General features: G+C 43.4%; 1 protein-coding gene across 1 annotated transcript in view; it reads left to right on the plus strand.

Moving 5' to 3' along the window:
* Positions 1 to 27086, plus strand: part of LOC309548984 (vertebrate ancient opsin-like) — a 368174-nt gene that overhangs the window by 13691 nt on the left and 327397 nt on the right. Inside the window, exon 2 of the mRNA XM_082248920.1 lies at positions 17918 to 18246. Within this exon, the coding sequence (XP_082105046.1) occupies positions 17918 to 18246 (329 nt within the window). The remainder of the gene's footprint in view (positions 1 to 17917; positions 18247 to 27086) is intronic.

The following is a 27086-nucleotide window of genomic DNA, read 5'->3' on the forward strand; positions in this document are numbered from 1 at the left end:
AGCCGTAAACAAAGGGGATTTTATACAGCGAGCTAATCCCATTCACACACAAATCTCACAGTATGAAAAACCTATTCGCAGAGTTTAACAAGTCAGACGAGATTGCACTGGCTGGATGTTTCTCATGCACCATGTAGCAGGATGCTGTGTGATAGTGAGAAAGTGTCACTTGTAATCAGGAATGGGAGTGTGAACTGACAGTGCCATGAGATGCGTTATTCACTTACTTGTCTTTATTATCCTGCCCAACTGCTGATTCCTGCTGTACGAGATTGGTGACAGATGACAGGTGATCTGATCATATCACAAACTTTTCTAAGACTTTTATAAACTTTTCGAGTTCATATCGCTTTATTAGAAAAAAATATAGAAAAATCTTGTATAGGAGTCACACAGACAGCTAGTAGACCCCGTTGTCTTTCTCTTAATTATGTTATCTGTCCTTGTGATACAACCTTTTATTTTGCTCCCGGGATTCCACCATTATACTAATTCCTATTATATTACCAATGCTGAGCACATTGTTCTGAAATGCAGTGTTCAGCCTTGTAATTCCTTCTGACCTAAAGAATGAGGATAACTGGATACGCAGCACATGTCAATTAACTGAAAGGGCATTTCAGTAGCCATCTTTCTTGCTGACAATGGTAAAATTAGTTGTTGCCAGAACTGGTCCCTTTTTAAAGGAAGCTTGCATGTTTTTTTCAAGATACTGCTCCCATAATTCTAGGTTTCAATGACATGCCATCTGTGGGGGTGGGGGTGGGGGTGGGGGGGGGTTGATCTGGTATTGCAGGTGTGAATAGAATCTTGGTTGATGTCCATGTAACACATACAGTGGGGATCGAAAGTTTTGGCACCCCAGGTAAAACTTTGTATTAATGTGCATAAAGAAGCCAAGGAAAGATGGAAAAATCTCCAAAATGCATCAAATTACAGATTAGACATTCTTATATTATGTCAACAAAAGTTAGATTTTATTTCCATCATTAACACTTTCAAAATTACAGAAAACAAAAAAATGGGGTCTGCAAAAGTTTGGGCACCCTGCAGAGTTAATATCTTGCACTGCCCCCTTTGGCAAGTATCACAGCTTGTAAACGCTTTTTGTAGCCAGCCAAGTGTCTTTCAATTTTTGTTTGAGGTATCTATTCCCATTCTTCCTTACAAAAGTCTTCCAGTTCTTTGAGATTTCTGGGCTGTCTGTCACGCACTGCTCTTTTAAGGTCTATCCATAGATTTTCAATTATGTTGAGGTCAGGAGATTGTGAAGGCCATGGCAAAACCTTTAGTTTACACCTCTTGATGTAATCCCCCGTGGATTTTGAGGTGTGTTTAGGATTATTATCCATTTGTAGAAGCCATCCTCTCTTTAACTTCAGCTTTTTCACAGATGGCATCAAGTTACCATCCAAAATTTGCTGAAATGTTATTGAATCCATTTTTCCTTCTACTCGTGAGATGTTTCCTGTGCCATTGGCTGCAATACAACCCCAAAGCATGATTGATCCACCCCCATGCTTAACAGTTGGACAGAGGTTCTTTTCATTAAATTCTCTGTCCCTTCTTCTCCAAACGTACCTTTGCTCATTCCGGCCAAAAAGTTCAATTTTAACCTCATCGGTCCACATAACTTGTTTCCAAAATGCATCAGGCTTGTTTATATGTTCATTTGCAAAGTTCAAACGCTGATTTTTGTGGTGAAGGCGTAGAAGAGGTTTTCTTCTGATGACTCTTCCATGAAGACCATATTTGTACAAGTATCTCTTTATAGTGGAATAGTGTACCACAACTCCAGTGTCTGCCAGATCTTTCTGGAGGGATCGTGCAGTCAAACGTGGGTTTTGAATTGTTTTTCTCACAATCCTGCGAGCTGTTCTGTCTGATATTTTTCTTGGTCTTCCAGATCTTGCTTTAACTTCCACTGTTCTTAATTACATTCCGAACAGAGGATATTGACATCTGAAAACGCTTTGCTATCTTCTTATAGCCTTCTCCAACTTTGTGAGCGTCAACTATTTTCAGTTTAATTTTTTTAGACAACTGCTTAGAAGATCCCATGGTGCTGATTGTTGGGGCAAGGTCAGATGAGTCTGGGCATTTAAAACCTTTGAGATTGACATCACCTGGTCTTCCCAGACGATGATTGAGAACAATCCATGACACTGGCAGGTCTCAGCCTTGAAAGGGGGCAGTGCATGCTATAAATTCTGCAGGGTGCCCAAACTTTTGCAGACGCCATTTTTTTTGTTTTCTGTAATTTTGAAAGTGTTAATGATGGAAATAAAATCTAACTTTTGTTGACATATTATAAGAATGTCTAATCTGTAATTTGATGCCTTTTGGAGATTTTTTCCATCTTTCCTTGGCTTATTTATGCACATTAATACAAATTTTTACCTGGGGTGCCCGAACTTTCAATCCCCACTGTATCCTATGTAGCACTGTCCTTGTAGGGCTTGCTGTATGATGACTTGTTGGGCCTCCTCTGATTACCAGCACACAGTCACTTAGGAAACAGTTCACACATCACTCATTACTCCCAATGGCTCGTCACACAATAAACAGCCCAGGGGTATTGGCTTTTAGTGTTTATTTTGGAACTTGGATGGGAGAAGGGAATAGTGGGATACTCCAACTGTAACTATTCACAATAGATAAGGACAAATCTCACTTGGCTTCACCAAGCTGCACTGCCTAATCCCTACTGCCACATGTATGGAAAGGGTTAAGTCTCCTTGCTCTTTCTCTCCAGCAATAGACTTGGTGAACCTACATTATCTTCGAGACACTCACTAGGATCCCCTTTACTGACATGATGCTCATGCACTCTGCAGTGTAGTTGAGCATCATGGGAAATGTAGTTCCAAAACATCTGAGGTGCCAAGGTTCGCCATCACTGCCCTAGGCCCTTTAGGCCGCATGGCACCTCTACAGAGGAGGAGGCAGCAATCCCCTCCCTTCGGGACACCGCTATCCAGCCAATAGAACCCGAGCACATGTGTTCCTGGCATTTATCCAGTATCCCAGCATGCAACGAGGCCCTTTCCTCTGCCAAATCACTAGGGCTGTATCAAACACCTGTGCACTCCTTTGTCAGGTTTCCTCTCACTGTCCATCATGCCTCCCTATTGGAAACACTCTGCAGACAGACTGAGCTGCACCTGAGCACATTGAGCAGACCTCACTAACAGATCCTGCTTTCTGGTAGGCAGAGAACAATATAGATTTACCTGCAATCCCCCTGGTAAGCAGACAGGATTCAAAACTAATCTCTCTCTCTTTAGCACCTACCTAGGAGGGTGCTACACCTACAGTATATTACCAAATGTATTGGAACGCTTGCCTTTACACGCACATGCACTTTAATGGAATCCCAGACTTAGTTTGTGGGGTTCAATATTGAGTTGGCCCACCCTTTGCAGCTATTACAGCTTTAGCTCTTCTGGGAAGGCTGTCAACAAGGTTTAGGAGAGTGTCTATGGGGATGTAGCACCCTACCAGGTAGGTGCTAGGCAAAGTATAGTGGGCCTTGGCTGCCTAACAGCAGGACCATGATTTTCAGCTGGGCTGTCATGTCTCCCAGGTGTTGCTATTGAGGCTGGGGAGTCTCCAAACTGGCTCCATGAGAAGGGTTCTCATTGGGCAGTGGAGGAAACCCAATCAGTGGCACATTCAGGCCTGTATCTACCCCAGAAAGGCAGACTCTGCTGCACAGGATTCTGGGAGTGGGTATAAGTCTGAGGGGAACGCATGACGCATCGTCTTTGGCGGGAAGCAGAGTCCCAGGAGGGAGGGTACAGCTGTCTCTCCTCCTGTCAGAAGGATTGGGTGTCTCAGTGGCTGCCTGAGAGTCCAGAGAGAGAGCTGAGCTGAGTTGCAGAGAGGATCTGGTGTGCCGAGGACCAGTGGAGATAGAGGGGTTCAGTTCCAGGAAAGCATGCCAAGTTCGTGAGTACTGTGAATTGCCCCTGAGGGTCTGCCTAGTGTAGAGGGGACCACTCCGGTGTAGGTCCCAGGGATCCAGGAGCCAGCTAGTGTCAAGGGGTGCCTAGTAAGAGGACCTGAAGTGTCAGAGGGGGTGCCTAGTGAGAGGACCCTGAAGTGTCAGAGGGGGTGCCGAGTGAGAGGACCCTGAAAGTGTAGAGGGGGAGCCAGAGGTTGGGTTGAAGAGTCAAGTGTACAGTGTTAAGGGTTGCAGCAGCACAAGTAGTTACAAGGAGCTACCTCAGTCAGTGAAGGGCAGGAGGGAGCCATTTGCAGGACTTTTGAGCTAGACAGAGTGCAAGAGTCAAGAGTTAACCAAGAAGTCGAAGTTTCAGCACATTTCAGCAAAACAGTATGTTCAAGTGCCAGGAAGCGTTGGTCGGCATTCAGCTGGCGTCAGGACAGTGCTAACAGGCATTTTTCCTACAAAGTGTCCCAGTCAAACCTAGTTGAGCCAGAGGAGTATCCCACTCATTCCCTTCTCCCATCCACATCACAAAATAAACAAAACAAACCAAAGATGCCGGAATGAATGGTCATTGTCTCAGCTCTCACACTTGGGTTTTCAACTTAAATGTGTTGGAAGTGTTACGGGTAACAATGGTAGACCCACATTAGGCCCAATGCCTGGAAATCCTGCTACAGGAATAATTGACCATTCTTCCAGAAGTGCATTTGTGAGGTCAGGCACGGACATTGGATGAGAAGACCTGGCTCACAGTCTGTGCTCCAATTCATTCCAAAGGTGTTTTAAAGCCATAAAGACATGGATGAGTGAGTTTGGGGTGGAGGGACTTAACTGGCCTGCACAGCAGTGTTAATTTTGGCAGCAAATTTCAATTTAGTTTTAGTCTTAGTCTTAGGACTAAAATGGCATTTTAGTTTTAGTCCCATTTTAGTCTTCTGCAAGTGTTTTAGTTTTAGTCGTATTTAGTCGACTAAAACTCCAGTATATTTTAGTCGACTAAAACGCCCTACATTTTAGTCGACTAAAACTCATTTTAGTCATCTATAATCGAATGGGTGTAGTTCAATTGTAATTTGTAATGCATTATTTAAGCATTTCTCTACAATTTCCAAACTCATTATATACTACTGCTGGTCCTGGAGTGAAAAATCGAATATGTTATTATTTATGCTTTGAGCATGCACCAGTGTTAATTTTTGGCAGCAAATTTCGATTTAGTTTTAGTTATAGTCTTTTGACTAAAATGCCATTTTAGTTTTAGTCGTATTTTAGTCTTAAGACTAAAATGCCATTTTAGTTTTAGTCGTATTTTAGTCATCTGAATTGTGTTAGTCGACGAAAACGTTTTAGTCGGTTTTAGTCGACGAAATTAACACTGCTGCACAGAGCCCTGACCTCAACCCAAATGGGAAACCTTAGGAATAAATTTGAGTGGAGACTGCGAAGCAGGTCTTCTCTCCAACATCAGTGCCTGACCTCACAAATGTGCTTCTGGAAGAATGGTCAAAGATTCCCATAGACACACTCCTAAACCTTGTGGACAGCCTTCCCAGAAGCTGTTATAGCTGCAAATGGTGGGCCAACTCAATATTAAACCCTACAGACTAAGACGGGGATGCAATTAAAGTTCATGTGTGTAAAATGAAGGCGCCCTAATACTTTTGACAATATAGTGTATGTGCGGTGTCAAAAGGGAGAGATTTAAAGCGGAGTTCCACCCAAAAGTGGAACTTCCGCTTTAGGGAGTCCTGACCCCCTGACATGCCACATTTGGCATGTCATTTTTTGGGGGGGGGAGCGGGTACCTAGTTTTGACAGGTACCCGCTCCCACTTCCGCTCGGAACGCCGCGGCGCCCTGAGCGGAAGTTCTCCTCTCCCCCTCCCTCCCTGCAATCTTCTGGGACACGTCAGAGGTCCCAGAAGATTGCCGGCCAATCACGGCGCGCAGCGCTACTCGCGCATGCGCAGTGGGTACCCGGCTGTGAAGCCGCAAACTGTAACAGCCGGGTGCCCACAGCAGTGATGCCGGCGCCGAGGGAGAGGATCGAGGCTTCCGGCGGCCGCATCGCTGGACCGTTGGACAGGTGAGTAAATGGCTGGAACTCCGCTTTAACATCCACACTCTGCACATATGTATAACTGATGTTTCTGTGCTGATAGTGCACTTATTGCATGCTCCCAGCAGTGCACAGAGGACAAGCTGTGAAAAGACAGATTTAGGTCTCTTTAACGATTGATAGCTAGCAGGATCGGCTGTGGCAGCTAATTACAGTGGTCATGTGATCGGCTGTTGTTTCTCAACCCCCGGTGTTCATAACTTTTTAAGGGGATTCTGGGATGGACAGGGAAGAGTTAAAAAGGAATTCCAAATATGGATATTTTATACATAGTTCTATTGGTCCAGCTTGAATCAGTGTACAAACTATACCTGGCCAATGCCCCTCAAAGCTGGAAATTGGTGGAATAGACTCAGCTACTCCAGGGTTCTCCACTTGTTTCTGGGTCCAATGCTGAGTGGATGTAGAGTGTGAGGTCACCGCCTCCCTTCCCCGCTACTTACATTCAGAAAACACTTTGCATTCGTTCAGAGGATGCAATGCATCCTCTGAAGAGTTCTTGTGCTAAGCGGCCGACCTCCTGTCTTCACAATGCATCAGTCAAATGAATTTCTACATGTTCCGTTCACACCACAATGCTGGTGGGATGTGTGATGTAGTGCACTGCAGAAAAATGTTGCATATCTACATTTTTACACAGCGCACTGCAATGCTGCACAGAGATGTTAATGAAGTGTCATTATGTGACACTTCAAATATGATTTTAAAAAAGTGAGTAGTGTAATGTGCTGAAATACGCAGCACACCACTTCCTGTCAGAGTCCACACTGACACTAGTCTGCACATGAAAACGCTGCATTTTACAGTGTGGGATAGTGTGAACCTAGCCTAATGTGTGTTGAATGAGGCAAACTGAAAAAAACCCACTGTTTTCTATGGGCCCATGGAGTGACCTACAGCCCCTAGCCAAATGTTTTGAGAATGACACAAATATACATTTTTGCAAAGTCTGCTGCCTCAGTGTTTATGAGGACATTTGCATATACTCCAGAATGTTATGAAGAGGGATCAGATGAATTGCAATTAGTTGCAAAGTTCCTCTATGCCATGAAAATTAACTTAATCCTATAAGAAAAACATGACTAGGGAACCTCAGATCCCACTTGTATAACCAGATTACCTGGATCAGTAAAAAAACACCCCCCCCCCCTTTACCTTTAAATGACAACACTAACTCAGCATTGGGATTAAATGGTCGGTTCGGCCTGACAGAAAAACATAAAACAGTCAAACCAATCCAGATCAAAGAATGGTTGCAGATCCTTGACGATACCATCTCCCACAACTTTGGAGTCTATAGTAACATTAAGCTAGGTAATGCCCCCTGCCGCTAAAACACCGCCTCAAGGACTATCCTAACTGACCACAGACCCCTACTATCTTACACTACCCAGTCGGTCTAGACTGAACCAGACCAACCATAGGACTCCAAAACTGAGATGGGTCCCACTATTTTATCGTTCAACACCATATTTTGGACCCTCGTCAAGGACCCCAATTGCCACAGCGACACAAGTGTGAAATCTTACATTTCCGCCATACCGGAAAGCCCTCTGGATACCATCCTGTAATCCCAAGGCCCACAGGTCAATACCCACCGCAATAAGATGCACTCCATCCCCTCTCAGGTACAACCATGTGTCCTGGAAAAGAGAAATGGACAGAGGACGCACCAGCCTAGCGCATTATCTTTAAAACAATTTATTGTAATAGACATGTATACACATTATACTCACAAAATGATTATGAAACATGGGCAATAAGCAATGAGGGACCACCAGGGGTCTCCAGTGGGCATCTTCAGCCGCCGCAGGCCGTGGAAGGATGTAGACCTCCAAAAAAACGCTTACGCGTTTCGTGGTGTTCCCCCTTCATTAGAGCTTCTGGGCGATGGACTGGTCAAGCATTTCTCCAGACCTAAACCCTATTGAGCATCTGTGGGGCATTTTCAAATGGAAGGTGAAGGAATGCAAGGTCTCTAACATTCACCAGCTCCGTGATGTTGTCATGGAGGAGTGGAAGAGGACTCCAGTGGCAACCTGTGAAGCTCTGGCAAACTCCATGTCCAAGAGGGTTAAGGCAGTGCTGGAAAGTAATGGTGGCCACAGAAAATATTAACACTTTGGGCCAAATTTTTATTTTTTTACTTAGGGGTGTACTCACTTTTGTTGCCAGCAGTTTAGACATTAATGTGTTGAGTTATTTTGAGGGGAAAGCAAATTTACACTGTTATACAAGCTGTACACTCACTAATTTACATTGTAGCAAAGTTTCATTTCTTCAGTGTTGTCACATGAAAAGATATAATAAAACATTTACAAAAATGTGAGGGGTGTACTCTCTTTTGTGAGATACTGTAAATGTTACATATTGCCGCACATGCCGGCTGATTACCTATAGGGGAGTTTTGAAGCATCGCCTATAGAAAATAAAAGGTACTGAAGTTTGTGGCCATTTCATGAAATTTAAGGTTTGTTGAATATCTATTTACTCAGTAAAACCTCGTCTTTTATATTTTTTTAAAAAAATGTGGGTAATTTTATTGCGTTTGTTTGCCCTAAAGTTTACATTAGTGTGTTTTTTACTGAAATTTTGTGTTTCCTAGACCTTTGTGGTAATATCGTGTGACTTAAAAAAAACATAATCTCTAGGGCAGAGGTCTCCAAACTTTCTAAACAAAGGTCCAGTTTAGCGTCCTTCAAACTTTAGGAGGGTCAGACTGTGGTCAGTGGGAGCAGAATATGCCTTGGCGTCAGTGGGAGAAAACAATGTTCAATAATTGGTATTAGGGGAAGTAATAGTGCTGTATTGTTGGTATCAATGAGAGGAATAGTGTGCCACCATTGGTATCAGTGGGAGGAATAGTGCCCAGTCATTGGTGTCAGTGGGAGGAATAGTGTCCCACCATTGGTATCGGAGGAATACTGCCCCGTCATTGTTATCAGTGAGAGGTATAGTGCCCCATCATTGGTGTCAGTGGGAGAAATAGTGTCCCATCATTGGTGTCAGTGGGAGAAATAGTGTCCCATCATTGGTGTCAGTGAGAGGAATAGTGCCCCATTGTCAGTGGCAGGAACTATGCCCCCTGTTACTGACAGTGGGGGGAATAATGGCCAAAGGGCCAGATAAAAGCAAACAGTTTGGAGACCACCACTCTAGGGTGTCTGCTTTCAGAAAATATAATGTTTGTGGGGTTATGTAATTTTTAGTCCCAGGAGGAGGTGGACGGCTGTCTCTCCTCCTGCTGAAGTGAGGAAGGTGGTCCAGGCAGTAAGCCTAGGGACCAGGGGTTGAGCTGTGCTGAAAGGATTCAGTGTGCTGACCGAGTGGAGCTGGTGGGCAGAAGACTTCAGGAAAAACAGTGTCGTGAATACTCAAGGAACTGCCCAGGGGTCTGCCTAAGAGAGGAGACCATTCCAGAGAAGTCAAGGGGATCAAGGAGCCAGCTAACCCAGAGTGTTACAGGAAAGGGGGTGACAAGTTGTTAAGCCCTGAAGATTAGGGATAAAGTGGGCACCAGGAAGGGCCCTGAAATTGCTGCACAGTCTACCTTAAGCAATATCTTGCCTTAGGACAGCATTAACCTCAGGAAGCTTAAAGAGAACCTTTCACAGCCAAGGGCAATGTGGAGCAGCGGCCGAGCCCTGACTAGCTCAATTTCAGTGTATTCAGTGTTACTCAGCATTAACCAGCATTTATTCAAGTCGTCCCTGCCTATTGTGCATAGTTTAATTCAGTTGGAGTATCCCACTCATCCCTTCTCCTATCCATGTTCCAAATTAAACATAAAAACAAAGAAACTGGACTGGTCCTTGTCTGAGGTAAAGACACTTGGAAACATGTCAGAATGTTCTGCTGTTGCTAATGGTAACCCAGGGGAACCTGTCCACAGCAGCTCCCTTGGGAGTAGTGCTACATTTGGGGGCTTGTCTGGGATTTCACCCTGGGTTACTGGCCTGGTTGCTAATGGCAACGGCCAGAAAATTTTCAAAAATGCCATTTTTGTGTCTGGGACTTTGTTCTAATGCTCAACCTAAGTGTGTGGCCTGCTCTACAGGAGATCGGGAGAGTGGGATGAAGATAAAAGTGCACCTTGAAGGTTGCCCGTGGCAACGCCAAAATTTCAGTCAGAACTGTGCTATACAGTGCCTTGCGAAAGTATTCGGCCCCCTTGAACTTTTTTCGACCTTTTGCCACATTTCAGGCTTCAAACATAAAGATATAAAACTGTATTTTTTTTGTGAAGAATCAACAACAAGTGGGACACAATCATGAAGTGGAACGAAATTTATTGGATATTTCAAACTATGTTAACAAATAAAAAACTGAAAAATTGGGCGTGCAAAATTATTCAGCCCCTTTACTTTCAGTGCAGCAAACTCTCTCCAGAAGTTCAGTGAGGATCTCTGAATGATCCAATGTTGACCTAAATGACTAATGATGATAAATAGAATCCACCTGTGTGTAATCAAGTCTCGGTATAAATGCACCTGCACTGTGATAGTCTCAGAGGTTAGTTTAAAGTGCAGAGAGCATCATGAAGAACAAGGAACACACCAGGCAGGTCCGAGATACTGTTGTGGAGAAGTTTAAAGCCGGATTTGGATACAAAAAGATTTCCCAAGCTTTGAACATCCTAAGGAGCACTGTGCCAGCGATAATATTGAAATGGAAGGAGTATCAGACCACTGAAAATCTACGAACACTTGGCCGTCCCTCTAAACTTTCAGCTCATACGAGGAGAAGACTGATCAGAGATGCAGCCAAGAGGCCCATGATCACTCTGGATGAACTGCAGAGATCTACAGCTGAGGTGGGAGACTCTGTCCATAGGACATCAATCAGTCGTATACTGCACAAATCTGGCCTTTATGGAAGAGTGGCAAGAAGAAAGCCATTTCTTAAAGATATCCATAAAAAGTGTAGTTTAAAGTTTGCCACAAGCCACCTGGGGGTGAAACCAAAATTGAACTTTTTGGCAACAATGCAAAACGTAATGTTTGGCGTAAAAGCAACACAGCTCATCACCCTGAACACACCATCCCCACTGTCAAACATGGTAGTGGCAGCATCATGGTTTGGACCTGCTTTTCTTCAGCAGGGACAGGGAAGATGTTTAAAAGACTGGGACGGAGATTTGTCTTCCAACAAGACAATGATCCAAAACATAAAGCAAAATCTACAATGGAATGGTTCACAAATAAACATATCCAGGTGTTAGAATGGCCAAGTCAAAGTCCAGACCTGAATCCAATCGAGAATCTGTGGAAAGAACTGAAAACTGCTGTTCACAAACGCTCTCCATCCAACCTCACTGAGCTTGAGCTGTTTTGCATGGAGGAATGGGCAAAAATTTCAGTCTCTCGATGTGCAAAACCGATAGAGACATACCCCAAGCGACTTACAGCTGTAATCGCAGCAAAAGGTGGCGCTACAAAGTATTAACTTAAGGGGGCTGAATAATTTTGCACGCCCAACTTTTCAGTTTTTTATTTATTAAAAAAGTTTGAAATATCCAATAAATTTCATTCCACTTCATGATTGTGTCCCACTTGTTGTTGATTCTTCAAAAAAAATTACAGTTATGTTTATGTTTATCTTTATGTTTGAAGCCTGAAATGTGGCAAAAGGTTGAGGGGACCTAATACTTTCGCAATGCACTGTAAATCATGCAAAGTGACAAAGTGAATTAGCGTCCAATTCCTTAAGCCTGGTATACAAATTATAAGTGTCCACACAAAGTATGATCCTCTGTATGGAGATTAAATCCCAATCACAAGTGCTCAAATATGGTCATGAGCAAACTTGATTTCACCTCCAATCTCTGTGCCCCTCCCCCCCCCCTTCAGGTGGGTGCCTCACCTTTATGCCTGTGACCTTGCACTTAAAGCGGTTGTAAACCCTATATGAAAAAAAAAAAAAAAAAAAAACCTGCAAGACAAAGGCATAATGAGCTAGTATGCATCGCATACTAGCCCATTATGTTTAACTTACCTTAAAACGAAGCCCCGACACGGACCCCCGGACATCGATGTGGGCGCTGCCATGATCCCTCGTCGTCTCTTCCGGGTTTGGCGGCTCCGGCGCGCTGATTGGCCGGAAGAGACGGCTCCAGCGCGCTGATTGGCCGGAGCCGCGATGACGTCACTCCCGCGCATGCGCGCGGGAGTGATTTTTCCGGCAAGCTCCCGGCAAGTTAATTGAAGGTCCCCCCGGACCTTCAGAGCGCATGCGCCGCTCGCGCGAGCGGCTGCATGCACTGTAAATATCTCCTAAACCGTGCCGGTTTAGGAGATATTATTTGTACCTACAGGTAAGCCTTATTATAGGCTTACCTGTAGGTAAAAGTGTCAAAAAGCGGGATACAACCGCTTTAAGCATGGTCAGTAATGGCCTTGTGCTCAATCCAATAGATATGGATGCTGGGTTGCTTTTTCTTAAATGCTGTCAGAGTGCTCCAATCCCTCAGGGTTGGCTCACATGGATAGGAAGAAAGATATACATGGTGCAAGTAACGTCTTGTAAACAGACTTTATTAAAAATAAACGTATTGCACTTACATTTAATTGGTGCTTGCAGCACACCACACTATAATGACTATTTTGCAAATAGTGGCCCAGAAGCTCAGGCAGGGGTCTCCAACTGTTCTGGTTTATCCGCTCAGTGGGCTGTAAAAATGCTCTCAGCCGTACTCACACTCCGACGTATGGCCCCTCCCGTATCGACACAGGGCTCTTGTATAGAATGCCGTTGATATAGCAAGACTTGATTTTATAGATAAATGTTTGTGAGGGTTGAGCAGGGCATGGTGTCAACCCATCGGTGATACGATGGAGATAGAAAAATTATAGTTTTGATAATCAGTTTTCCTTTTTATTTTCTGTGCCCTAATTGGAGAGATTTCCCATAATGTTCTGTCCTGACAGGAAGTGTGGGATATATCACTGCAGTATGGAAAAAGACAGCAATAAAAACCCGACAGAGGCTCTAAATTTCCCTTGTCTATCCAAAATAAAATAATAACTGGTTAAAGTTTGAGTTTAAAATACCTAATAGGGTTTCCTTGTCCTTTAACCACTTAAGCCCCGGAAGATTTTACCCCCTTCCTGACCAGGGGGTATTTTGCGATTCGGCACTGCGTGACTTTAACGGACAATTGCGCGGTCGTGCAACGCTGTACCTAAACAAATTTGATGTCCTTTTTTTCCCATAAATAGAGCTTTCTTTTGGTGGTATTTGATCACCTGTGCGATTTTTTGATCATGCGCTATAATCAAAAAAAGAGCGACAATTTTGCAAAAATAACAATATTTTTCACATTTTTTTATATGAAATTCCCCCAAAAAAATGTAAAAATCAAAATGTTTTTAAATTTTTGGCTAATTTGTTTTCTGCTACCTATGTTTGGTAAAAAAAAAATCACAATAAGCGTATTTTGATTGGTTTGCACAAAAGTTATAGCGTTTACTAACTAAGGGAAAGATTTTTGTCATTTTTGTTGTTTTTTTTTTTTAACGAGTAATGGCGGCGATCTGCGATTTTTTTTGTGGGACTGCGACATTGCGGCGGACAGATCGGACCCTTGACTGACATTTTTTTGGGGTACCAGTGACATTACTACAGTAATCAGTGCTATACATACAGGTCCCTCTCAAAAAATTAGCATATTGTGATAAAGTTCATTATTTTCTGTAATGTACTGATAAATATTAGACTTTCATATATTTTAGATTCATTACACACAACTGAAGTAGTGCAAGCCTTTTATTGTTTTAATATTGATGATTTTGGCATATAGCTCATGAAAACCCAAAATTCCTATCTCAAAAAATTAGCATATTTCATCCGACCAATAAAAGAAAAGTGTTTTTAATACAAAAAAAGTCAACCTTCAAATAATTATGTTCAGTTATGCACTAAATACTTGGTCGGGAATCCTTTTGCAGAAATGACTGCTTCAATGCGGCGTGGCATGGAGGCAATCAGCCTGTGGCACTGCTGAGGTGTTATGGAGGCCCAGGATGCTTTGATAGCGGCCTTGAGCTCATCCAGAGTGTTGGGTCTTGCGTCTCTCAACTTTCTCTTCACAACATCCCACAGATTCTCTATGGGGTTCAGGTCAGGAGAGTTGGCAGGCCAATTGAGCACAGTAATACCATGGTCAGTAAACCATTTACCAGTGGTTTTGGCACTGTGAGCAGGTGCCTGGTCGTGCTGAAAAATGAAATCTTCATCTCCATAAAGCTTTTCAGCAGATGGAAGCATGAAGTGCTCCAAAATCTCCTGATAGCTAGCTGCATTGACCCTGCCCTTGATAAAACACAGTGGACCAACACCAGCAGCTGACATGGCACCCCAGACCATCACTGACTGTGGGTACTTGACACTGGACTTCAGGCATTTTGGCATTTCCCTCTCCCCAGTCTTCCTCCAGACTCTGGCACCTTGATTTCCGAATGACATGCAAAATTTGCTTTCATCTGATAAAAGTACTTTGGACCACTGAGCAACAGTCCAGTGCTGCTTCTCTGTAGCCCAGGTCAGGCGCTTCTGCCGCTGTTTCTTGTTCAAAAGTGGCTTGACCTGGAGAATGCGGCACCTGTAGCCCATTTACTGCACACGCTTGTACAGGGTGGCTCTAGATGTTTCTACTCCAGACTCAGTCCACTGCTTCCGCAGGTCCCCCAAGGTCTGGAATCGGTCCTTTTCCACAATCTTCCTCAGGGTCCGGTCACCTCTTCTCGTTGTGCAGCGTTTTCTGCCACACTTTTTCCTTCCCACAGACTTCCCACTGAGGTGCCTTGATACAGCACTCTGGGAACAGCCTATTCGTTCAGAAATTTCTTTCTGTGTCTTACCCTCTTGCTTGAGGGTGTCAAGGATGGCCTTCTGGATAGCAGTCAGGTCGGCAGTCTTACCCATGATTGCGTTTTGAGTAATGAACCAGGCTGGGAGTTTTTAAAAGCCTCAGGAATCTTTTGCAGGTGTTTAGAGTTAATTAGTTGATTCAGATGATTAGGTTAATAGCTCGTTTAGAGAACCTTTTCATGATATGCTAATTTTTTGAGATAGGAATTTTGGGTTTTCATTAGCTGTATGCCAAAATCATCAATATTAAAACAATAAAAGGCTTGCACTACTTCAGTTGTGTGTAATGAATCTAAAATATATGAAAGTCTAATGTTTATCAGTACATTACAGAAAATAATGAACTTTATCACAATATGCTAATTTTTTGAGAGGGACCTGTATGCACTGTTACTGTAAAAATGACACTGGGAGGGAAAGGGTTAACTTTATATGAGAGGGAGGGGTTAAGTGTGTCCCTAGGGGCGTGTTTCTAACTGTCATTGGATGTGGCTGTGTGTGTGACAGCACAGATCAACGGTCCTACATAGCAGGACCGAGTGATCTGTGCTTTTACACAGGGGAGAATGACAGGCAGCTTTGTTTACATTAGCCGCCTGCCTTTCTCCCTCTCCACCCGACGATCGCGAGTGACCGGCGGACATCGCCGGTCACTCGCACACCCGGTACGTCACTTTGCCTGGGAGGGGCTGACCGCCGCCGTATATAGTCGGGTGGCGGTCAGCAAGTGGTTAATAAGAATCCTAAAAAATATTTCTAAAGCTTCACTTGAGACTTTACTACTAGATTATTTTTTCAACTTGCAGGGCATGTTTTTGTTCCCCCAATATTTATAGGATTTCTTTGAATTTATATTACAGGAAGGTTTCAGCAATTCTAAATGCAATCCATATTGTTTTTATGAAACATGCCACCACATATAATATATATCTTCCTCAATAACACAAAATAATATATATCTGCTTTTAGAGGTCTGTATAATCTGTCATAAAACTCCTATTGCTATCATATATGAGAAGTATTTTCATTCACTTCTTTATTGATCATGGCAATATAGAAGCCAGTATAACACCTACTATACATATTGTTCTTCTGGGTCTTGCAAAATCTATACAGTTTGCAGTCTGGCTGTCCTTATCTTTGACCTTTTCTCTGTCACATAGCATCCCTTGCATTTGCGATTAATTTTTTGTGCATATGATGCCTTTAGTCGCTTATCTGTACCGCTGCGAGTGACTGTTCCTTTAGTGATGACACCTTTCATTTTTTTTGACCTCCCCAAATGTTTTATATGAATGTTTGAATATTGTTATCTTTATACCATGTTCTTGCTAAAAAAGAAGCTTTATGAAATATCTCTATATTCATATAAAATGCAATCTTATGGCTGTTACTATGAATTATGGCATCTGTGTTTAAAACAGATAAGCTATGCATCATCTCCATATTTTTTCTGTGATTACATAAAGATTTATTCAAATGAACTTTACATTTTTCAAGTTTTAAATAGCTGATTCTTTGTTTTAGCTGTGTTTTACCTGACCTGCAGAAATCTCCATAACTTTTAATTTAATTATGTTGCCTTAACAAGTCTTAAGCTTTTACTGAGACAAGTTAGTCTTATTCATTGATTGCACTAGTCCCTATATTCATCATACATAATCCTATATAAATAAAGTAGAGGTTTTCAAAATATTAACCAAATATTGTCAATGTATCGTTTCCCATATACTGTATAAAATATATATATATATATATATATATATATATATATATATATAAAAGATACATTTAGATAATGATTAAAGTAGAACTATAGGCTATTTTTATTTTGGATAGAGCAGGGAAGTGCCCAAATATGGGGATTTCACTTCACTTATGCTGGCCATACACTAGCAGAAAAATCGGCCGAAAATCTACAATGACGATTGTTCGCCCGATATTCTTATAGTTAGTGGATGACGAACGGCAATCTCTCAACTTTTTGGCCTTAAAAAATTGTTTAAGAAATAGGAAAAATTTTTGCTGATCTACCTACATTCTTGTGTTTTGTGGCTGCCTCGCTCGAGAACAATCGTGCGACTTTTCTTGCGCATGTGCCGAAACCTTTAACCTGGAAGGTAAACATATTACAGAATGAACATAATAATAGAAATGTACGATCCTCAGCCATTGCTTGGACCATTGACTTCTCCTCTTCTTATCATTTGCCTGTTGTATTGCAATAACTCCAAACATTGCTATGGCAATGGTACTCTCATCCATTTGATCCATTGTGAATGTATCAGGAAAGAAGGTTCTTCAACAAACACACCGATCGTTCCGGAAATCAGAGTGAGTATAACCCAGAGGTCAATTTTATGTCGTCATTTCCCTTCTGATTTCACGAAAACTAATGATAAAATGGTTAATTTATGTTCATGGAGCGTTTATCTTTTTTCGAAATTTGATGGTTCCATGATGGTAGTATCTTTTGCCATTCCGATAAATCGTTTGATTTTATAAAACACGCACGGCCGATTTTTCTGCTAGTGTATGGCCAGCATTACTGTTCCATAGCCAAACAGGAAGTGAGAAGAAATAAAGGGAATTTCTTGGAACCCTCAGGTCACCAGAACTAATGTCTCCATTGGACTATTACTTTCCTGGGGACAACCCAAAATGTAGGATTTTCTTTTATTCTCACTTTCAATAATAATGGTAAACAGGACAAGTATAGAGGGTGAATCTCCTTAATGGGGGCACAGACAGCAATAAAAACTGACAAGCCTTCTAATCCCTCTCCATTCTATCCAAAACTCAAAAAAGTTTTGCCTTTAGTTATACTTGGTGGTGTAGCCCCTTCTTCAAGGTCCAAACAGTGCTTTTTGTTTGTTTAGTAGAGCTACAATCACCTCACATTTATATACACAACTATGAAATATAAAAAAGATAAATACCTTTAATATGATGGTTTCCCCCACTTGTATTTTATAGGAACAGTATCTCTGGTTTCTCTAGCTGTACTGTCTTATGAGCGTTACTGCACCATGCTCAGGAGCACAGAAGCGGACGTGACAAACTTTAAGAAAGCTTGGTTGGGAATTATAGTTTCTTGGGTATACTCCCTTTTTTGGACTCTACCGCCACTTTTTGGGTGGAGCAACTATGGCCCAGAAGGACCAGGTACCACGTGCTCAGTGAACTGGCACTCCCGCGATGCCACAAACACATCTTACATTGTGTGTTTATTCGTATTCTGCTTGGCATTGCCTTTCATCGTCATTGTATACTGTTATGGAAGACTGTTGCTTGCCATCAAACAGGTAAGGAAATCTATGTATTGTCACAGTGTCATGGTGAAAAGAAGTGTCATATTTGAAACATGATTCAGTCCTGGTATATAAAATATATCTTTATTTGTATATATTATGAATATCTTTTGTCCCCACTTTGTTTGGATTTTTGGCAAAGTGGCAACGTATGTATGCTGGAACCACCATCCTCTCTCTCCTGGGGGCAAAGTGAGTAATGTCATTTAAAGGGCATATATAAAGGGCATCTATAGAGAAAATGTTTTCTTTTTGTTATAGATACAGTAGGAAAGGGTTAAAACCCATGCAAGCTTTTTTTTTTTTTTTTATTGCTGTCTTTGTACCATTGGAGAAATGTTCCATTTACTTCCTGTCCCAGAGACAGAACTCAAAGTTAAAAGATATGCTGTCCTACTAACGCTTACCTATAGCTAGCTAACAAAACTGTTCTGTTAAACTGCAATACAATCACATAGACTGAGGATACAATACATTCTTATGTATGTCGCTTACAAATTCATACAATGAACACATTGCTTGCAAACAGCTACCTACAAATCACAATAATGACATTGCAAAGCAATATATATATATATATATATATATATATATATATATATATATATATATATATATATATGGGACAAATGGACAGAAATGTTGGGGCATAGGGCAGGATTTTAAGGGTACCATCTATGACAAATAGTCAATAGTATACAGAGATACAACATAGTATATTAAAAAATATTAAATTTTATTACAAAATCAAGTTTAAAAAACATATACAAAAACAATAGGACAGTCCAAATAGACAGTGCAAGTTAGTAAAGCTATAACATTTGAGCAATTGTAGCAGGCCATGTGGAGATCCCAGATGTCCGGGCATACGCCCTGGTATATCTAGGAGACCTTCCTCGGACCAATTACCCACTACACAACATGTTTTGCGGGTAATTCCGCTTCCTCAGGGGTGTACAATCTCAATCAATGTAATAACCAGTAAAAAGGCAATAAAAAGTGGATGTCAGACGGTGGAGTGAGGGGAACTGGATAACCCAATTCAAGATGTATTGCTCACTGATGGACACAGTTAATAGATAAAGATGAACTAGCGTTCCAAAAACTCCAAATGCGGCATGAATAGGGGTCTAGAATGTGTCCAGTGTCAGGCATCCACCATCTGCCTGCCTGTCTGCTATATGTATATATAACTTTAACAAACAATGAATGATCTTACAAGCATATGTGTATCAAAGGGAGAAAGGAGGCCTTCACTGCTGTGTTCTTCTGAAAGATATAATGGCTTTAGACCAGGCATCACTAAATGGCGGACCATGGTCTGAATTCTGCCCAAGCCACTGCTCTATCCAGACCGCCACAATTGCACCATTTAGCTGCAGCTTTTGTCCCCAGCCTCCACCGCTGTCATTAGCAGAGCAGAGGGGGCGGAAGGTGGGACAATTCTGGACTGAGAGTGGATGCAGCACTGCATGGAGAGCAGCTGCCTGAATTAACTTTTCAAGTTAACCAAGAGGTAGATGGCTGCTAGTATTCAGAGGGCGGTCCTAGCAACCAATCACCAGCTTTTTAATATGAAAAGTTAACCCGGCAGCTCTCGTCCTCCATCCAGTGCTGCTGTGCCTCCTCCTTAAGTACAGGATTGTCCCACCTCCTGCTCCTCACTCTCTGTAAGGAAGGAGGTTGAAAGGGGCAATGGACATGATTGTGACCTTGTGAAGGATGGGGTGGCGGGGGTGATGTAAAGGGGGGTATGCTGTTTGTGTTGGGGATCATGTAAAGGGGGGCAGTGCTGTGTATGTGAGGGGGGAGGGTCATGTACAGGGGGCAGTGCTGTGTGTGTGTGGGTGAGAAGCCATGTAAAGGGGGGCAGTGCTGTCTGTGTGGGGGGTCATGTACAGGGGGGCAGTGCTGTGTGTGGGGGTCATGTACAGGGGGGCAGCGCTGTGTGTGGAGGGTCATGTACAGGGGGCAGTGCTGTGTGTGAGGGAGTCATGTACAGGGGGGGGCAATGCTGTGTATGGGGGGGTCATGTACAGGTGGGTAGTGGTCTTGTACAGCGGGGCAGTGATGTGTGTGTGGGGTCATGTACAGAAGGGCAGTGCTGTATGTGTGGGGGTCTTGTATGGGGGGCAGGGCTGTGTGTGTGTGTGGGGGGGGGACATGTACAGGGTCTATGCTGTATGTTGGGGATCATGTACAGGGAGGCAGTGCTGTGTGTGTGTGTGGGTGGGGGGGGCATGTAAAGGGAGGCATTGCTGTGTGTGGGGGGAGGTCATGTAAAGGAGAGCAGTGCTCATGTAAAGTGGGGCAGTGCTGCCTGTGTGGGGGGTCATGTACAGGGGGCAGTGCTGTGTGTGAAGGAGTCATGTACAGGGGGAGCAGTGCTGTGTATGGGGTGTCATGTACAGGTGGGTAGTGCTCATGTACAGTGGGGCAGTGCTGTGTGTGGGGGATCATGTACAGAGGAAAGTGCTGTGTGTGTATAGGGGTCATGTACTGGGGGCAGTGCAGTGTGTGTGTGGGGGTCTAATACGGGGGTCAGAGCTGTGTGTGTGGGGGGGGAAATCATGTGCAGGAGGTAATGCTGTAGGTTGGGAATCATGTACAGGGTGGCTGTGCTGTGTGTGTGTGGGGGTCATGTAAAGGGGGGCAGTGCTGTGTGTGTGAGGAGGTCATGTAAAGGAGAGCAGTGCTCATGTACAGTGGGGGGTCATGTACAGGAGACAGTGCTGTGTGTGTGTAGGGGTCATGTACTAGGGGGACAGTGCTCATGTACAGTGGGGCAGTGCTGTGTGTGTGTGGGTTCATGTAAAGGGAGGCAGTGCTGTGTGTGTTTGTGTGTGTGTGTGCGTGGGGGGGGGGGGGGAGGGTTATGTAAAGGAGAGCAGTACTCATGTACACTGGGTTAGTGCTGTGTGTGGGGGGTCATGCACAGGGGGGTATTGCTGTGTGTTTGGGGGTCATGTACTAGGGGCAGTGCTCATGTACAGTAGGGCAGTGTTGTGTGTGGGGGGTGTCATGTACAGGGGGGCAGTAGTGTGTGTGAGGGAGTCATGTACAGGGGGGCAGTACTGTGTATGGGGGGTCATGTACAGGAGGGCAGTGCACATGTACATTGGGGCAGTGCTGTCTGTGAGTGGGGTCATGTACAGGGGCGCAGTGCTGTGTGTGTGTGTGTGTGGAGGTCATGTACGGGGGCAGTGCTATGTGTGTGGGGGAACTCATGTACAGGGGGCAATGCTGTATGTTGGGGATCATGTACAGGCGGGCAGTGCTGTGTATGTGGGGGGTCATGTAAAGCGAGGCAGTGTTATGTGTGTGTGTGTGGGGGGGGGGAGGGGGTCATGTAAAGGAGAGCAGTACTCATGTACAATGGCATAGTGCTGTTTGTGGGGGTCATGCACGGCAGGGTATTGCTGTGTGTGTGGGGGTCATGTAAAGGAGAGCAGTGCTCATGTAAAGTGGGGCAGTGCTGCCTGTGTGGGGGGTCATGTACAGGGGGCAGTGCTGTGTGTGAAGGAGTCATGTACAGGGGGAGCAGTGCTGTGTATGGGGTGTCATGTACAGGTGGGTAGTGCTCATGTACAGTGGGGCAGTGCTGTGTGTGGGGGATCATGTACAGAGGAAAGTGCTGTGTGTGTATAGGGGTCATGTACTGGGGGCAGTGCAGTGTGTGTGTGGGGGTCTCATACGGGGGTCAGAGCTGTGTGTGTGGGGGGGAAATCATGTGCAGGAGGTAATGCTGTAGGTTGGGAATCATGTACAGGGTGGCTGTGCTGTGTGTGTGTGGGGGTCATGTAAAGGGGGGCAGTGCTGTGTGTGTGAGGAGGTCATGTAAAGGAGAGCAGTGCTCATGTACAGTGGGGGGTCATGTACAGGAGACAGTGCTGTGTGTGTGTAGGGGTCATGTACTAGGGGGACAGTGCTCATGTACAGTGGGGCAGTGCTGTGTGTGTGTGGGTTCATGTAAAGGGAGGCAGTGCTGTGTGTGTTTGTGTGTGTGTGTGCGTGGGGGGAGGGGAGGGTTATGTAAAGGAGAGCAGTACTCATGTACACTGGGTTAGTGCTGTGTGTGGGGGGTCATGCACAGGGGGGTATTGCTGTGTGTTTGGGGGTCATGTACTAGGGGCAGTGCTCATGTACAGTAGGGCAGTGTTGTGTGTGGGGGGTGTCATGTACAGGGGGGCAGTAGTGTGTGTGAGGGAGTCATGTACAGGGGGGCAGTACTGTGTATGGGGGGTCATGTACAGGAGGGCAGTGCACATGTACATTGGGGCAGTGCTGTCTGTGAGTGGGGTCATGTACAGGGGCGCAGTGCTGTGTGTGTGTGTGTGGAGGTCATGTACGGGGGGCAGTGCTATGTGTGTGGGGGAACTCATGTACAGGGGGCAATGCTGTATGTTGGGGATCATGTACAGGCGGGCAGTGCTGTGTATGTGGGGGGTCATGTAAAGCGAGGCAGTGTTATGTGTGTGTGTGTGGGGGGGGGAGGGGGTCATGTAAAGGAGAGCAGTACTCATGTACAATGGCATAGTGCTGTTTGTGGGGGTCATGCAAGGCAGGGTATTGCTGTGTGTGTGGGGGTCATGTACTGGGGGGGCAGTACTCATGTACAGTGGGGCAGTGCTGTGTGTGTGTGTGTGTGTGTGAGGGGGGGGTGGTCATGTACAGGGGGGCAGTGCTCTGTGTGTCTGGGGGGAAGTCATTACAAGGAGAGCAGTGCTCATGTACAGTGGGATAGTGATGTGTGTGGGGGTCATGTACTGGGGGGCAGTGTTCATGTACAGTGGGGCAGTGCTGTGTGTGTGTGGGGGGGGGGGGGGAGGTCATGTACAGGGGGGCAGTGCTGTGTGTGTGGGGGTTCATGTAAATCGAGGAAGTGCTGTGTGTGTGTGTGTGGGGGGGGGGAGTAATTTAAAGGAGAGCAGTGCTCATGTACAGTGGGGCTATATGTGTGGGGTTTATGTACAGGGGGCAGTGCTGTGTGTATGGGGTCATGTAAAGGGGCCAGTGCTGTGTGTATGGGGGGGGTCATGTAAAGGAGGGCAGTGGTGTGTGTGTGGGAAATAATGTAAAGCGGGCCAATGCTGTGTGTGTGTGTGTGTGTGGGGGGGGGGGCAGTCATGTACAGGAGGGCAGTGCTGTATGTAGTGGGGGGTCATATAGGGGATAGGAAGGGGGCAGTGCTGTGGGTGGAGGGGGGTATGTGAAGAGGGCAGTGCTGTGTGTGGGGGGTTATGTAAAGGGGGGCAGTGCTATGGTGGGATATGAAAGAGGCATTTCTGTGGGGATGATATGCAATATGTACAGGGGGGCAGTGCTGTGTGTGAGGGAGTCATGCACAGGGAGGCAGTGCTCATTGACAGTGGGGCATTGCTGTGTGTGTGTGGGTTCATGTACAGAGGGGCAGTGCTGTGTGTATGTGTGTGGGGGGGGGGGTCATGTACAGAGGGGCAGTGCTGTGTGTGTGTGGGGGGGGGGGAGTTCATGTACAGGGGGCAATGCTGTATGTTGTTGGGAATCATGTACAGGGGACAGTGCTGTGTGTGTGTGTGTGTGTGGGGGGGGGGGGCATGTAAAGGAGAGCAGTGCTCATGTACAATGGGGTAGTGTTGTATGTGGGGGTTATGTACTAGGGGCAGTGCTCATGTACAGTGGGTAAGTGCTGTGTGTGGGGGGTCATGTACAGGGGGGCAGTGCTGTGTGTGTGGGGGGCTTTGTAAAGGGAGGCAGTGCTATGTGTGTGGGGGATCATTTAAAGGAGAGCAGTGCTCAACAGTGGGGTAGTGCTGTGTATGGGGGGTCATGTACAGGGGGGTAGTGCTCATGTTCAGTGGGGCAGTGCTGTGTGTGAGGGGGGTCATGTATAGGGGGCAAAAAATATATAAATCAGCGCAACTAATACAAATAATGCATATAAAGCAGCTATACCAAAACTTTTCCACTTCAAAAGTAAATAGATGTATAAAGTAAAGGGGTACAGCGCTAAGTATAGGGGGCAGTGCCGTGTGTGTGGGGGTCATGTACAGGGGGCAGTGCTGTGTGTGTGTGTGGGGGGGTCATGTAAAGCCACCATTACTAGGAAAAAAAAATGAATAAAAAAATAAATAAATAAATAAAAAATGAATAAATAAATAAAAATTGCATAAATCTTTCCCCTAGTTTGTAGACGCGATAACTTTTATGCAAACCAATCAAAATATACGCTTATTGTGATTTTTTTTTTTTTTTTAAGTCGAGCCGCAAATGAAATCACTGTTCAAACCACACATGTGAGGTATCGCCACGATCGCCAGAGCATGAGCAATAATTAAAAAAAAAAGAGCTACACTCTAACTCTAAACTGGTAACCGTTAAAAAATGTTAAAGTGTCGCCTATTGAGATTTCTATTGACCGTAGTTTGTCGCCATTCCACGGGTGTGCGCAATTTTAAATCGTAACATGTTGGGTATCTATTTACTCGGCGTGACATCATCTTTCACAATATACAAAAAAAATGGGCTAACTTTATTGTTTACTATTTTTTAAATGCAGTGAAATGTTATTTTTCGTAATTTTTCCAAAAAAATGGCGTTTTAAAGACCGCGACGCAAATACCGCGTGACAAAAAATATTGCAATGACCGACATTTTATTCTCCAGAGTCTTTGCTAAAAAATATATATATATAAGGTTTGGGGGTTCTAAGTAGTTTTCTAGGAAGAAATACTTTATAATATTTATTTGGTACCTAGAACAGCGCTGATACTTACATTATCTATTCAAGAATACAAATTGGCCTGAAAAGATGAGAAATTTAGATTTTTTTATTTTTTTTTATAGGGAATGTTTTATACCAGAAAGTAAAAAATATAGTTTTTTTTTTTTTTTCAGCGTTGTTGCTCTTTTTTTGTTTATAGTGCAAAAAATAAAATTGCAGAGGTGATTAAATACCTCGAAAAGAAATCTCTATTTGTGGGAAAAAAAAGGACATCAATTTTGTTTGGGTACAGCGGTGCACGACAGTTAAAGTAACGCAGTGCCGTATCGCAAAAAATGGCCTGGTCATTATGGGGGTAAATCCTTCCAGACCAGAAGTGGTTAAACAGGTGTCCCCATTGGAATATAATGTTTGGGGGTTCTAAGTAGTTTTCTAGGAAAAAATACTGATTTTAACTTGTAAACAAAAAGTGTCCGAAATAGGGCTGGGGCTTAAGTGGTTAAGTATACCTAATATTGGACTGCTGCTGATATGAGGTAATGGTGACCTTGAATAGATAATGTAAGTATCAGCGCTGTTCTAGGTACCAAATAAATATTATAAAGTGTCAAGTGCATATCCACAATCGCCAATAAATATTCAACAATATATAATAAATAGATAAATAAATAAATATGTGAATATAAAATAATTGTTCTTAAATTGATCAAAAAACCATATGGTATTAAAGTGCCTGTGCTAAAAGATGTGCTGACAATCAAAAATGGATAACCAATACATAAATAAATAGATAAATAAATAGTTCTGTAAATAAAGTTCTTGTGAATAAATAAATCATTTATTTATTTATTTATTCACAAGAACTTTATTCACAGAACTATTTATTTATCTCTTTATTTGTGTATTGATTACCCATTTCTGATTGTCAGCACATCTTATAGCACAGGCACTCTAATACCATATAGATTTTTGATCAATTTAAGAGCATTTATTTTATATTAACATATTTATTTATTGAACTATTTATTATATATTGTTGATGAATATTTATTGGCGATTTTGGATATACACTTGACACTTTATAATATTTATTTGGTACCTAGAACAGCGCTGATACTTACATTATCTATTCAAGAATACAAATTGGCCTGAAAGGATAAAAAATTTCGATTTTTTAATTTTTTTTATTGGGAGTGTTTTATAGCAGAAAGTAAAAAATATAGTTTTTTTTTTTTCCAGCGTTGTTGCTCTTTTTTTGTTTATAGCGCAAAAAATAAAAATCGCAGAGGTGATTCAATACTACCAAAAGAAATCTCTATTTGTGGGAAAAAAAGGACATCAATTTTGTTTGGTTACAGCGGTGCACGACAGTAAAAGTAACGCAGTGCCGTATCGCAAAAAATGGCCTGGTCATTGAGGGGGTAAATCCTTCCAGACCAGAAGTGGTTAAACAGGTGTTCCCATTGGAAGATTCTCCCTACCCCTTGTCCTGCGGACAGTGCTAAAATGTTGGCTTTCCCCTCACTTTTTTTCTTGGTGACAATGATCATCAGTACAAATAGATTGGTGAATGGTCCCGATGGGGTCACAGACAGCAATGAAAAACTTGACAGTGGGTCTAACCCTTCCTCACTCCATCCAAAGAAAAATATTTTTGCATAGAAATACACTTAATGCAAAAAAAAAAAAAAAAAGGAAACAGGGCATTTTTTTGGGGTATGGTTTAACGCCTTACTGTCTTACACCTAGTTACTGGTATGATCACCACATGGTGAATCCAATCATCTCTCTAAGTCTAAGAGGATGTATAAAGCATGGGATGTTGCAGATCCCAGTTGAGGAATATCAGGCCCGTTATACAATATTCCTATTCTTTAAGAATGTTCTTATGGTATGCACCCACGGGCACAGGAACAAGTACAAAGCTTCATAATGCTGGGAAAAAAACAGAAGCACTGTGGGTGCAATGTAGTTATACCTTGGAATTGATGATTATGTTGTTCTAGATATGACACCAGATATGCAGAATGACTATGGAACAAGATGAATCCTTTTATTTTCAGTTCTTCATTGTTATTGCTATAAAATATTTCTAAAATGCATTGTAACAAGTCAGTATGCAACCATATTC

The sequence above is a fragment of the Pelophylax lessonae genome, assembly GCF_965119305.1.
Source record: "Pelophylax lessonae genome assembly, chromosome: 3".
Lineage (NCBI taxonomy): Eukaryota > Metazoa > Chordata > Amphibia > Anura > Ranidae > Pelophylax > Pelophylax lessonae.